Source organism: Arachis duranensis, chromosome 4 (assembly GCF_000817695.3).
Source record: "Arachis duranensis cultivar V14167 chromosome 4, aradu.V14167.gnm2.J7QH, whole genome shotgun sequence".
Taxonomy (NCBI): Eukaryota; Viridiplantae; Streptophyta; class Magnoliopsida; order Fabales; family Fabaceae; genus Arachis; species Arachis duranensis.
This window is the reverse complement of record NC_029775.3, coordinates 5,678,911-5,694,330: the sequence shown is the minus strand read 5'-3', so window position 1 is coordinate 5,694,330 and position 15,420 is coordinate 5,678,911. Positions and strand designations below refer to the sequence as shown.

Here is a 15,420-nt window from a genome sequence, read left to right as displayed (position 1 = left end):
TATTTAATTAATAATCAATGAATATTTATATTTAAAATGTTTAATGTTCATATATTTATTTTAGTGTAAATAAAATGATATTAAGTTACAAAATGTAATTTCAGTCATTTTCGATTATAATTAAAATATGAAAAGACATTGGTCACAAGAGGAAGGGGACACCTGCATGGGGCCAATTCAACGCGTTAAGTAAGGAATTAGGATATCATAATTTATTTCGAAATGATAGGATATGGAAGAAATACTATTGGGAATTTTGAACACTCAACAAAAAAAGACACGGCGCAAATTTGGAAGGGAACCATGTGCTGATAGCCCACAGTAACAACAGTCACAGATGAAGACACTCAGCTTCACCTACCAAACTCAACTCACAAGTTACGATTTACTCGCTCACAACGTTTCTGGAATCCACTAATGTCACCCACAATAATTATTCATTGCAATTAGCCTCGCATGTATGCATTTAAGCTAGTCGTTTCATTTCAATTAATGCATGCACTGTTAATATTTTTAATTTTTTATCATATGCTTTGTCTTTGTTTAAAATTTAAGAAAAAACTTTTCTTGTATTCTAATTTTTTGTCGTACATGTATAATCATTTATTTGTCTTTTTTTATTAATTTAAATATTTTTAGAGAAATATTTTATAATATGACATTAAAATTTTATATAAAAAATTTAGTTAAATTAAAACAACAAAGTTTTCTTATGCAAAAAAGCATGTTATCAGAAATACAATTACTTATATATACTTTGTTTTATCTATTTAAGTTCTTAATAAAAGTATTTCTAACATATTTTTTTGTTTTTGAATATTAATTTAAGAAAAAGTTTGAGGCTTCTATTGTTAGACTAATATTTTTTGAAAGTAAAAATTTTCATTCTTTAATTGATAGTATCATTTTTAATTTTTTTATTGTCAACTCACTTTTGCATAGAAAGTTTTCTCTCATCATCATAAAAAATTAAATAATGATTTAATGAATATGGATAATATTTTTTAAAAGGAAAAAAAGAAAGACACAGAAGGATAGTGTACTCAGTAATGTATTGGTGGTACTCACGCAAATTTGAAGCCCAAAATATCATGGGTTTGGGTTGTCCTTGTTACCAACCGCTAGTATATAACTATCGACTTTGTTGGAAAAACAAGAATAGAGGACAAAAAAAATTCTCGTACTTAGTCAAGACCAGAAAAAAAAAACATGGTCAACACTTTTGACCACTAAACATTTGCTTATTATGATTTAGTTCAACTTTAATTCAAAATTTAAAAACATATTTTAAATAGTAATTTATAAGTTCCATCCTTAGTCATGATAGCTCTCTGTGATCTTTATTGATGGTGAATAAATTGTGGTTTCATTTGTTTTTATTCTTGTTTGGTGTGCTCTTTTGTAAAGGTCTTAGTGAAGTGATAATTTTATGTATTATTAATTAATTGTAGTTTAATAATGATCTCCTTGATTGTGGATTGATCATTTTTATCAACAAACTTGCTTAGTACTTTGTGATAATATGGCTTAAAATTTTGAGCCAATCACCTTTTTTTAATCAAAAGTATTGGATATTTTATTGCAAAAAAAAGTAAATAATACATTTGTTTATGAGACCAGAATACAAACATAGTAGAAAAGTAAGATATTTTCAATTGAAACTAGAATCAGCAAAAAAACTTAGAAAGAAAAAACATAGAATAGAAAAGTGAATTAAGAAAATTGGTGGTGGTGTCTCTGGTCCTTAAAGAATTCGTTAGCAAAGTACAAGATTTGAGATAGAATTTTTTTAATCGGCCTACGTTGCCTTCAAATATCTAAAGATTTCAATCGATCCATATTCTCCAAAGAATATTAGCTACTCTTGGCTAAGTTATTCTTGAAGTCTGGTTGTTTCATTAATATTTTTCCAAGTTTTATCCACCATTGCAAGGTTGAAACGGTGAGTTTGGAGGATCAAGCTGCTCAAAGGTGAGTCCTCCCAGACACTTATTATTTGAGAATAAAAAATTATTGTATTGAGTGCTGATTTTAGAGTAGTAATACAACGGATGCACTGTTCATCCGCATGAAGAAGCGTTCATGGAGTTTCTCTCTTATTGTCATTCCATTATGAAGTAGTTTCTAAACAAAAGCACGAATTTTAGGCTGGCACTTTAAACTTTGAGCAGATTTTCAGATTCCTTTTTCCTTTAATCTTTTTAGAAAAAGGTCAATTGGGGGTGGAAGAAGTGATATACTTTGGAGTATTCCGATTTGACAGTATATTGTTCTGAATTATTTAGAGTTCAGGTGAGGGAGTCTTTTACTTCATCTATTGAAACTTGACCGATTTAAATTATAATTTTTGAGCTAAAATTTTTTTGAATCAATTGTAGGTTCTAGTTTCCAGATGCATCTAGAAGTTGCTTAACTCAGAAGAGATCAAGGTTTTTAGCTTCACTAGGAGGGCATCTGAAAGGAGAGTTCAAACCCAACTATGGGTCATCTATGAGCTTTATAGATCTCTGTTTTGACACTTGCTATTTAACATCTTTTTCAAGCACCGTCCTTCCTTTCAGGAGGTTTCTCCAGGTCCAGGATGGTCTATTTCCTGCTTGAGCGTTTAAGAATGAGATAAGCATGAAGTATTTATTTTTGTATATCTTATAGAAGAGTGAATGTGGTTTTGTTAGTAGTGGTCAGCCTTGTTTAACTAACATTGCTAGGTTGAAGGCCTTTAGATCTTTGAAACCCATGCCTCCTTCATCTTTTGGTCTACTCAAAGTATCCCAACCAATTCAATGTAATTTCCATTCATTTTATCTCTGACCCCATAAAAAATTTATCATTATTTTCTGTAATTCATCAATTTGAGATTCTAGAAGTTTAAAGCAACTTAGTGTGTAGATTGAAATGATTGTCCTTACAACTTTTATCAGTATTTCTCTCCCACTAGCCGATAAAAAAAGAACGTTTCCAATGATTCAGCTTTTTTGCAACTTTGTCTTTGACATAAGCAAATGTCTCTATCTTTGATCTCATGATGGTAGAAGATAATCCTAAATATTTGTCTTGTGCACCCACATTAGAGATACCTAATACGTTGGTCAGGTCTTATTTACTCTGCTGAGGAGTATTTTTACTGAAGAAAATTGCAGATTTATTAAGGTTTATCCTCTAGCCACTGAGATCACCATAAACTCGTAGAGTATTTATTAAGTTTGTACAGTTGAATTGGTTTGCTTAACAAAAAAGAAGCAAGTCATCTGCAAATAGAAAATGATTAATAAAAAGAAATCTATTGTTCAATTAAAGTCCCTGAAATAGGTTATTCTGTTCTTCTTTATAGAACAGAAAAAAAAAAAGACTTTCTGCACATAGTAGAAATAGATAAGGGGAGAGGGGATCTTCTTGACAAAGCCCTCTAGATAGTTAAAAAAAAACAATAGGAGAACCATCAACGACAATAGAATAAGAGATAGTGGACACACATTCTTTCATCCAATTAATCCATTTATCAAAAAAATTCAACTTTTTCATAACAAACCACACAAGGTTCTATTTCACCTTATCATAGGCTTTATTCGTCTTAATATTTAAAGCTAAATCATAATCGCCATAGCTTTTAGATTTAAGAAAGTGCATGAATTCATGAGCTACCATAATGATATCACTAATAAGTCGTCTTTGGATAAAAGTGCTCTAATTGTCACTAATGATTTTATTCATGAGAAACTAGAGTCTATGTACTAAGATTTTAGAGATAATTTTATAGAAAATCGTACTCAAGCTGACGGGACTAATATGATTCATAGACATAGCATTTGGGATCTTAAGAATGAGACAAATTTGAGTATGATTGAAACCTTTGATAGTTTTGTTATCTCTAAAGAAGCTTTCCACCGTTTTGCACACTTCTGACTTGATAACAACCCAATAGAATTAAAAAAATTTAGTTGTAAAGCCATCATCTCCCAGGACAACATCTGGATTAATGGAGAATATAGTTTTTCTGATCTCTTCATCTGTTACTGGCTTAGTCAGATTGCGATTAGTCTCAGTTAACACTTTTCTCCTCAAATCACCTAGCACATCGGAGGGGTCTTGAATATCCCCTGCTAAAAATAACTCTTGAAGGTATTTCTGAGCCTTCGCCCCTATGGATTTTGGTGTGGTACACCATAACCCACTCTCGTCTTCTAGCCTCCATATCATATTTTTTCTATTTCTGACCTGATTATAGGAATGAAAAAATCTAGTGTTTTTATCCCTACACTGCAGTCACTTCACTCTAGATTTTTTCTTCCAGAACCTCTCTTTTTTAAGATAGGCTTCGGATAACTCATCCCCAATCTCTAAAATTTTAGACTTTTCAACTAGCTCTGGATGCTTCTTCGAAACCGTGAACCTGTCCTCCAATCTCATAATCAATTTCTTACTATTACTCATACATGAAAATTGTCACTTCACCAATTTTTATCTGTATAATTTATGTTTTTGAAACAGTTGGTACATAGGAGATCTTTCTATATAAATTGGCCAAGTCTTTCTAATTATTTTATCAACTATCTCTTTCCCACACACCGTCTTTTTTGAAATTTGAACCTCCTCTTACTTTTCACTATTTTTGAATTAGTGATCAGTATGAGAGGCCTATGATCTGATCCCGAGTCCTCTAAATGAGCAACAATGGCCATCGGATATTCTTCTCTTAGTTTTTTAGAAATTAAAGCATGGTCTAACCATTTTCTAATGGCCCTTTTTTTACAGTTGTGATTCCACCAAGTGAACTTTTCACCTGTGAAACCCATATCCATCAGACCACTCTTATTAATAAATCTCTGAAAACTCTTAATAAATTGTAGAGTTTTTTTCTACTGTCCTCCTTTTTGTTGTTTGTCAATATTGCATTGAAATCCCCCATAACTACAAATCTATCTCCTGTTTGATTGAGTATGTTGAGCAGTTCATCATATTGATTCTCTCGGATTTGATTTATACTGCTTAGGTGGACTTCCAATACTTTTCAAGTGATCTATCTTTCTTGGTCATCTATTGAAACCCATATAAAAAAATCCTTCGTCATCTGGATCTCCAATTTCACTCTATCCATTCATGCACTAACCAACCCTCCTGTCATTCTATGTGGATTAACACAGTAACTCTTTTTGTATCCACACTTTCTCATCTGCATCTCCACGAACGAGAATTTGATGTTTTGTCTCACATAGATACATCACCTTGGGAGAATAGAATCTTTGGATCCCTTGAATGTTGTGAATTGCCAGAGATTTTTTTAAACCCCAGCAATTCTACATCATCATCTTCATATCGCTGTGGGTGTCTGATTTTAGTAGCACCCTCCTCTCTTTCATCAACAGCTTCAATTTCACTACTCATCATCTCACCGTCCTGTCATTCTTCCATCTCCTCTTGCCTTCTTTTAGTATCAGCAACATTTTTATTATTCTCCTCAATAGTGTTCTTCCTTATCAGGTGTTTCAGTTTAGATCTCTTGTTACAATCTCTGTTTTTTTGTTGAATGCTGCCAATTTGAAAACTTCTTATTTCCTCTCGTTCTCCAGTTGCACCATGAGCAATAGAAAATGCTTGACTGGCTTGTGTTCTATATTCTACCCAATTACTGATTTTCAGCAACGGGGACTTATCCTGTTGAGGATTCACTTCTTTCTATTGCTAAGTAGGAGAGGTATGACTCCGATGATTCTCTGTTATGACTAGTTGAGAGAAGCTTTTGATGAGACTAGCTGGTGTGGACTTTCGATTCGCTTGCTCTGTTTCAGACTCCCATCAATTCTTGGTAGGGTTGAAGTTCTCCTTTAGCTCCTCTAATTTCCCTATTAAATCAGCCTTCAGATCCGGTTTTCACCTTTTCTTTTTATTTTCCTGATCCTCCAAAAGTTAGTATTTTACTACAGTTTCTTGTTTCGTGGCCCAAAAAACCACAGAAGCAATAATAAATTCCTAGTCTTTCATATTTTAGAAGGATTATCGAAACCGTTCTATCAGGACTAGCTATTTTAATTGATTGTTTCAGGGTACTTATTACATTCACGTTAACTTAAACCTTCAAATCCTCTCTAGGTTTCATTGAAAACAAATCTGCCTCCAACACCTTCCCTAGCCGTAAACCCACCTTCTTTTTCGCTTCCTTTGTTTTACAGAATTCAGGAAACCCTATAACTGAATCTACATTGGGATATTTGAGTAATTCTATTCAGTAATATTCATGTTCGAATTCCATCTCCTTAGATAAATGATGAACTGTTTAAATAGCCAAGGAAATCCTCGTTTCACTCTAACTACATCTGATTCCTGTAAAAAGAAGAATTGAAAAATATTATCTCCATAGAATTTAATCCTAAGTCCCTCTCGATGATTCTAGATAGCTTCAAAGACTGCCTCTATCGTCCCTGAACTAAGACTCCATAATTCTCCCCACCAGGCTATGGTCATATTTCCCCATATCAAATTTGATATCGTCATCCTCTAGGAAAATTATTTCTTCTCCTAGATCTTCAGTGTAATTTTGATTTCTCATCCTCATCCTCTCCGTTATTAACATTGTAAAGACACCCAATTAAAAAATACTCGAATTTTCATGTGTTAATTCTCACTCGTTAATTATTACCAAAAGACATTCAACTCTCACTTTATTTTGACTTTTATGCACACAAACCCTAGCAGTCGCACATTATTTTGAAGTTAGCCAGTCACTTTCTATTGATTGTATTATAGATCTATCTTGTATGTTATTAAACTTTGGTGTGCCATTTGGATACAATTTATTATCATTGCATTTGAATATTTGATTACAAATCAATGACAAGTATCTATCATCGTTGACTGAAAAATATAAATGGCTAATTAGACCATGTCATGGTACAAGAGAGAAAGAAACCAAATCAAACTAACACACTATGCTAAGTCTTAATGAAATCATTACAATTAAAATATAACCACAGCTGCAAATATACAGAATATATTATAGGAAATTGAAGATTCTTTGAACTAATTGGATTGCAATTTAACATGCGGATTGACCTGTAAAACAAATCTTCAATTTGTTTTTTTATTGGTGAAAGAAAACAAATTACAACATAAATTGATAAAATCTTCTCTTCCACAGAGCAAAGATATAAATTAAAATCAAGAAACAAATAGAGACGGAGATCTTTCTCTCCCTTCTTTCTTTTTTCTTTTTCCTATTGATATACTACTATGTACAGGACAACAGGGAGGGTATTTCTTTTTTTTTATCTTCTTTTTTTTTTTTTTTCCAATACTTACGTCCGTATAGGAGCTTTTGCCTGTGTCACCCATTGAGTTCCATCATTTGTTCCAAAAACAACACTCCCTGCGATCGAGAGCAAGACTTACAACATGAGTATCATTTTTAACCAAATTACTAAACTTATAAATATTTAAAAAAAAAAGAATTTATTTTAAAAGTAACGCACCTAGTGTGGGCATGAGAATGGACAGGACGACAATCCCGGCAACCTTAAGAGGGACACCGAGCTTAAGCATGTCCTTAATTTCAATGTGACCAGTGGCAAATCCAACAACATTTGAAGGTGTGGAAGTTGGAAGCCAGAAGGCAAATTCGGTTGCAATTGCTCCGGGAACCATGAGAAGAAGAGGGTGCACATGCATAGTCCTAGCAATGTGGTACAATAGTGGCACAATAAGTGTGGCAGTGGCATCATTGGAAGTTATGAACTCAGTGATTATGCTACTAATTAGACTAACAGCAGGTGCAATTGCCCAGAATGGTGCATCTTCCAAGAAATCTATGGCTCTTGAAAACACATCTGCTAGCCCACTAGATTGCACTCCATCTGCTAAGGCAAAACCAGCTCCTAGCAGTAATATTAGGTTCCATGGTAACTTCTTGCATTCATTCCAGCTCATTAGCTTCTCCCCTTCTTGCTTCATGTTTGGGATTATGAACAATAACACAGCTACCAAAACCTACATCCAATGAAATCTTGTATAAAATCCTTCTCATTATTTCCCATGATATTCTGGTTTAAGAGATTCGAATAATACTCGAGAATTAATTATTTATACGAGTGAACTGGTTACTCGACCAATTCAAATTGGTTCTCATTTTATCTTTATTTTCTAATAAATTCTGTTATAAATATTTTGATTAGGAGAAAGTTACTAAACCGAATTTAATGATATATGCATAAGAGATCAAAATCAAGAAACAAATACACCAAGTCCTATCTCTAGATTGATAACTTTGTTGAGCTAAAAAGAAAGTGGACAAGGTACTTACACTAACACTTCCGTCACCAACAAGGTTATTGAATAAAGATCCCCATCCAGGAATATCATCTGTGATATTTCTAGTCATCCATAGTAAGATCAGCAGCTACATTATTATATTCATCATAGATAACCCCTTGTTATTAATTATATTAATGCCTTTGTAAACAAAATTAAGGAATTGGAATTTGAATTTAGTCTCACACTCACCCCAAAAACAGACAGGACCATCTTCTCAGCAAAAGACATTGGACCTGTAATCACCCCATTACACAATCCAAATTAAAATTGCATAAGCTTCTACTTCTGTAGCTAATATTATGTGTTGATTAAAAATGCAGTTAGCAGTTTCAATGGGATAGAAAGTTACCAATTTGTCCTTTACTATTCTTTCCAATCAATCGTTATTTCATGTTTTAGTTTTCCAAGTAATAAACCTCGGAATTCCTTGTTCAATTGTATCACTATAGCTTGGCTAGAATTTTGCCATATGTAAATAGGTGCGTGGAATGATGATAAATGCATCTTATAGTGACAGTTAAGTTTGCTAAGAAATAATTGAGGGCATATTGAATATGTTAAGCTGTATTAAGAGTTTAATTAATTTCAGTTGAAAACATATCTAACTGTCAGATATTGAATGCGTATTTAAAAAAGATGAAGTTTTACATCCTTGAACTCCCCCGTGGACAAAACCAAGTTAAACACAAACACGTGATCCACCTATTTTCCAACATCATTTTATTTAATTATTGATAATTGATTGATATGTACACAAAAAAACGTTTAGCAAACGGTAACCACTTGAAAAACATGGTATGAAAATTGTGGTGCATGTACCATAAAAGGAAGAAAAAAAATAAGATGGAAAATTGTGGTCCACTAAGTATTATTTGGTAAATGGCCCCATCGAAGGGTGAGGCTTTATGTTTAGGCCATAAAAAAAAATAAAAGAAAAGAAAAAACAAGAACTAAGGGTGACGCTTTTGGTCCCTATACGTGCCACATAGTTAGACACAAATAATTCATGAGAATGAGAGGTAGATTTAAATGTTGAATAGAAAATATTAAAAAGAAAGCGACAAATGAAAGAGTTACATACGGCTGTAAAAATAGTGATACATTTTAACGTTGGAATTTTTAGTATTTTTTAAAATTATGAAATATACATAGGTTGGATTTCTGTATCCTAAAATTTTTAATTATTTAATATAAATTAAACGATTTGATTTATGTACCTCTCATAAATAAAATAATTCAATTTTTATACTTTTAATAAATTAAACTGTTCGATTTTTATTAAGAATTTTACATTTAAAAATAACACCCCAACCCTCCACATTTTAAAAAAAACATCATTACTGCTTTAATATCAAAAACAAAAAATTCGTTACATACCTAGAGCTTCAAGGTCCCTCCTCAAGTGGGCTTTTTCCAAGTAAGCAGACAAGGCCCGGGCCGAGCCCTTTTGAACATAGAGGGAGCACATGATGCACCAGAAGGCAATGAGCAAGACAGCAGCGACAGGGAAGCCATAGAAGAACCAGGTGCTGAAGCTAATGGGCTTGGCACCAGGCACAAGGCTCTTCCACATCCCAATCAGAATAAGGTTGACTCCCGTGCCCGTTAGCGTGCTTATCCCTCCGATGGGTGTAGCGTACACCACAGTCAACACAACTGCCCTGCTAAACTTGTTGACCGCCTCCGACTGCTCGCTGGGCGGTGGTAGCCGCTGCAGGATACCCGTGGCCACGGGCATCATCATGACCGCCGCCGCCACGTTGTGGAGCCACATGCTTACAAAGAATGTGGTGGCGCACAGACCCATGAGTAGCATTGCTGGGTTTAGCGGGTCGCCACAAAACAACAGCGTTACCTGTGGGTCCCATGTCATGTTCCCAAATCCCAATAAAAATGTTGATCTTTATCTTAATTATAAATTAATTTTTTTGATAATAAAGATGATGATCCTAATGGAAAGAAGAGAGTGATGGATGACTCACATTCAAAGCCAATCTTCTATGAACGTTGTATCGTTCAACAGCGAGAGCAAGAATGAAACTACCCAAAACAAGGGTGATTACATCGTCCATGTAAGAGTGAGCAACACTATCCGCAGAACCGATTCCAAAGAGAGGGAACAGGAACAGGGGGCACAACGAAGTCACCGGCAGCGGCACCGCCTCCGTCACCCACCACGCGAATACCCATGCAATCACCGCCAGCATCTTCACGCTACTTGCCGGAGCATCCTTCAGCTTTACCAACAAGCATATCAGCAGGGATAGCAAGGGTCCTAGGATTATGTACAAGTTCTTCAGTGTTAGAAATGATTTCAGGGTCATCACTTGCTGGTTGCTGCTGTGTGATGCTGAATCTTGGACTGGCAGCAGTGGTGCTTTCATGCCCTTCTGCTGCTCCTCCATCGACCCCGTCTGTTCTCCGCTCATCTTGGAATATGCTGGTTTGGGATTTTCGGTTGTATGTTGTAACGGGAAAGAATCATTATAGGAGATAGGTTGTTATATACATGTATAATAATTGAGTGTGGGGCTTTATTTCTTCAATTTTCACAAATCACAAGGTACCATGAAGTAGGCAAATTGGTTTTTTTCTTTCTTTCTTTTTTTTATATATTAAATATAAAACAATGTTAGGGGACATCAATTTTTATAATTGTTAGCCATCAACTAGCCATCAATGATGATTTGATGGTGTGAAATTTGTGTGAGATTTTATTCAATAGCTTACTTTTTTTTGCTGATTACATATTGGCCAAAATCCAATAAAACTGCTGCCCTCTAAACTTTTTCTTAAATATATCTTACATCATAATTTTACAAGGATTATAATATATTTGTAATTAACTGATTTAAGTTAGTCCAGTAATTAATTTATCAATTTTTGTTTAAGTGCTGAAAATTTAAATTTTATTTTATCTTTTATATATATACAGTCATTTATTTGACAAAAATAAATTCTTAAATAAAATTTCAATTTACAAAATTGTTAACTTCTCGGATATATATATATATTTATTGGGACCTTCAAACGTTTACACAAACAAATTATATACCATCCAGTGACAATTATAACAGCTGAAATTGAATTGGATTCTTATTAATAATAATTTGGATTGTTTTTTGTCAGTCCTGCATATGATTAGTTTCTGGGATGAGATTATAGTTACAATTTAGTTAGAATTTCTAACTTGAATTACTTGAGTTCATTGTGCGTGGATCATTTTAATTGAAGACCGCTGTAAACTGTAGCATTGAATAGTAATTTGGAGCGACTTATAATAATGTATATGTCCACCATGTGGAAGTGGTGGCAATATGATAATGAGTGGGGACAAAGGGTCCTTGATTCCAACCAATGGGGTCCAGTTATGACCGAATTATTATGGAACTTGGCACATTTATGTATTTGTACCTTTGGAAATTATTGAATGTGTTACGACGTAATAAAAAGAATGCTTCAAGAAATTTATATAGGCAAACGCGCTGAGTGCAGCTGTGCTTTAAGAAGTTAAAGTGTATCATGAATTTTAATTTGTGAATAATGGCATTTATTTTATGAGACGAATAACAAGGACTAATACTTTTATTAACAAATAAGTAATTAACTAGTATTGATTTAAATATAAGATGAATATAAAAAATGTATTAGCTAACATTTTTTTATTTTATTAGTTGGAAAAAAAATGCATTAAGGTAAAACCATAGTTGTCAGAACCGAACCAGTAATCAAACCGATCAAGTTACTGGTTTATTAATTTATTGGTTCAACCGATAAATTACTGGTCGAACCGATAAGATCGGTGTCACGTAAATAAAAAATAAAAAATAGTTAAAACTTTAAAATTAAAATTTGAAATACATATCTTCACTAACATTTTATGAAAGAATTATGTCTCAAATTCTAAAAATAACCAATATAAAAAACATATAATTTTTCAGTAATACTACAATACTATCTTAATTTGACACAATAAAAATAATAATTAATTCACAAATTATATCATCTAACTATAATATCAGTAGATTTTAACACTAACATCAAAATAAATAACCTTAATCACAATACTAGCATTGAAATAAATCAAGCAGATTAATAAAATTTTAGTAAATTTTACATTTATATTAATAATGGTATATAATTTAAATATAATTAATTTGAAAAATAGAGAATACGAAATTAAATTAAATTAGATATATATAAAATAATGTAATTGAATGTATACTATATAATTAATATTTGTCACTTAAAATAGTAAGAAGCTTCATGGCTGAGTGGTAAGTATGCACCTTGCAACATGAAGGTTTTAAGTTTGAAACTTATTGGAGATATTTTGAATAATTTTTTAAATAGACCGATTTAGTTAGACCGATTTTTACCGATTTTAACTGGTTTATTCTAGTTAATAAACTGAACCGATTCATAATCTGATTCATTCACTACAACAATATAGATTATTTTTTAGGGTTATAATGTGTAAAAGAAAATTAAAATTTGTCAAAAAACAAATTTTGACAATATTTTAACTATGAAAATATGTTAATAAAAGTTTTGTCAAAAATAGTATTTTTAACATATAAGTGATTGTAAAAAAAATTTAAATCTTATTTTGATAAATATTGGTTGTCAAAAATAATTTGTTAAAAAATTTTGAGAACATATTTTCTGTGATACTTATTAATTGTCAAAAATACTATTTATTTTGACACTTATTGACTATAAAATATTCTCAACAAAAAATCTTAACAAAAAATGAGATGAGATCTTAAAACTAAAGAATAAATTGAGATTTTGAAGATAAAAAATGAGTAGTATAATCTTAAATTGGGAGCAGTGTGATATCAAAGTTAACAAAGCCCAAAAAAGAAAAAAAATCGTGGAATAAATTGAAAATAAATGAGTGTTAAAATTGAGAAGTAATTTTCTACGGTCAAATTATTCATCAAAAAATATAGAAAATTTAACATTTGTGATATTTGTCAAAAATATATATTAATTTTGACATTTAATTATGATGTTAAAAAATAAAATATTAAAAAACTATTTTTTTGTAGTGATTGATTTTTCAGTTGAACCGGTCGATCCGATTCAGTTTTTATAACTATGGGTGAAACGATGTTCCTAATTTCCAACTACTACATGCTATTTTTGTTTTCCTACCGTCTACCGAGACAGGATAAATAATATATAAAAATAAGGATCCGGCTATATATAGTTACGAACAGACGACCCATGAAAAGGGTAAGATAGAGTGTATCAATAGTCCTGTTTGGAGTAGAGGTGCCGTGTGATTTTAATGGGTTTTGAGTTAAAACTTAATTCGATTAGAATATTAATTTTATTTTTTATGAGATCTGAATTGCATAATTTTTTTAAAATAATTTCATCTGATTTGATTCAATTTCAAGTAATTTAGATTGAATTAGATTTGTAATTTTATAAATTAAAAAAATTAAATATATATATATAATAAGTCTAAGGATTGGATTTGATCAGTTATGAAAAGTAGATCAAAAATTTGATTCGATCCAGTAGTTTGCAATTTGATTTGAATCGATCGGATGAGAGGTTTAATTTAAATTAGTTTGAATTTGAACCTCGGAGGTGTTTTTTATTTTGGATTTTTTTTAATAGGTATCCATTACGACCATTCTAAATGTTGATAGAAAATATTATTTTTTTATTCCTAATTCTAAACGTGTATATATCTACACTGTTTTAAACGTGTTGACAGTATAATAGGATGATAACTTTGGAGAATGAATTGGTTAGTTAATTCAGGCATATTATTCTGAAGTACATATACAACGAATTTTTTAACAAAATAATAACAATACATTGCCAACTTCTTAGCTGAACCACCTAACTTGAACAAACTCTTTTTATATGCTAACTGAGTTATGTTTTCTCACTAAATTTTTTTGTATTAATTAACTGCCGTTTCAGTATATGAACATTATAAACTAGCTGTATTATTTGTAACTCGGTGTTTGTTCTTTTAATTATTTACAAGACTTGAATATGGCTTGTGATTTAGAGTACAATATATAATTTTGAGATCTAATACTATTGTTTGATAAGTCATATAAAAGTATTAGTAAATTGAACTATTTAACAACATAATAAACACTAAACAGTATACTACTTATAAAATATGACTGAATTTTTTGTTATTATATTTTTTAACAATGTACATTTTAAATATTACTGAAACCAATTATATAATAACACTGATTAAATATGATTAGTTTTGTTTCCCAAAATTTAAAAAATTGTTTAAAAATAAAATAATCTCTTTTATATTTAAGATGAAAACCAAGCAACTTCAAAGTGATTCACCTTTACTAAAGTGAAACAAAATATATAAAAGCATTCATTTGATTTTTATTTTTAGAGCATGCAATAAATTCTACACAAATAACATTGGTCCACCTTGGAGACAAAAAGATTGTGAAATTGAGAATTGACCAATTCCATGGCTACATACGTGGCAGTGACAAATGATGAATGTGGAATCATCATCGTTTATTCGTTTATGGTTGGAGATATCAGTTATCTGTTTTCTTTTTTTAATGATAAACAAAGAAGGATTTCAATATCTTATTTAATCACAATTCACTTCTTTCTATTTTTTACTAGAATTATAGTATTTTTAAAATATGGATAAGGAGTACTTTCGAAATATTAAATAAATTAATCAATAAATAGATTAATGACAATTTGACTATTGACCACTTCAATTCCATATGCATTCGTTTCTCTCGGTCAATTGATCTTTTCTCCATAATCATGTCCTATATCAAATCAAGAGAAATAAATAATGGCTCGGTATAGGTCCCCGGCGTTTTAGAAATAAAATGTTGCTCACATTAAAATAACATATGTAGTATACAATTCATATTTTAAAAGATATTTTAATGGTGATTGTTACACAAATGAAGATGATTATAACGATATTTTTTTCGTAAAAATGATAGTTGCATATTAATATGTACTAGTGTTTTTATCAGTGATAATATTAAGGGAATATAATTTTTTTTAAAATTATGTTAATTTTTTTTTACATTATAGATTATGATAAATAAATTGTTTTTATAAAAAGGTTTAAGAGACGAAAAT

The 15,420-nt window shown here is 31.3% G+C and overlaps 1 protein-coding gene across 1 annotated transcript; it reads right to left on the bottom strand.

The window, feature by feature from the left end:
- Nucleotides 1-7,042: 7,042 nt before the first annotated feature.
- Nucleotides 7,043-10,822, bottom strand: LOC107482932 (tonoplast dicarboxylate transporter). The gene is made up of 6 exons (XM_016103520.3): nt 10,284-10,822; nt 9,679-10,156; nt 8,491-8,534; nt 8,291-8,386; nt 7,464-7,977; nt 7,043-7,360 (listed from the first exon to the last, which is right to left on the bottom strand). The coding sequence occupies exons 1-6, from the start codon at nt 10,728-10,730 to the stop codon at nt 7,290-7,292; spliced, it is 1,650 nt and encodes a 549-aa protein (XP_015959006.1). The 5' UTR covers nt 10,731-10,822; the 3' UTR covers nt 7,043-7,289.
- Between the last annotated feature and the right edge of the window lie 4,598 nt (nt 10,823-15,420).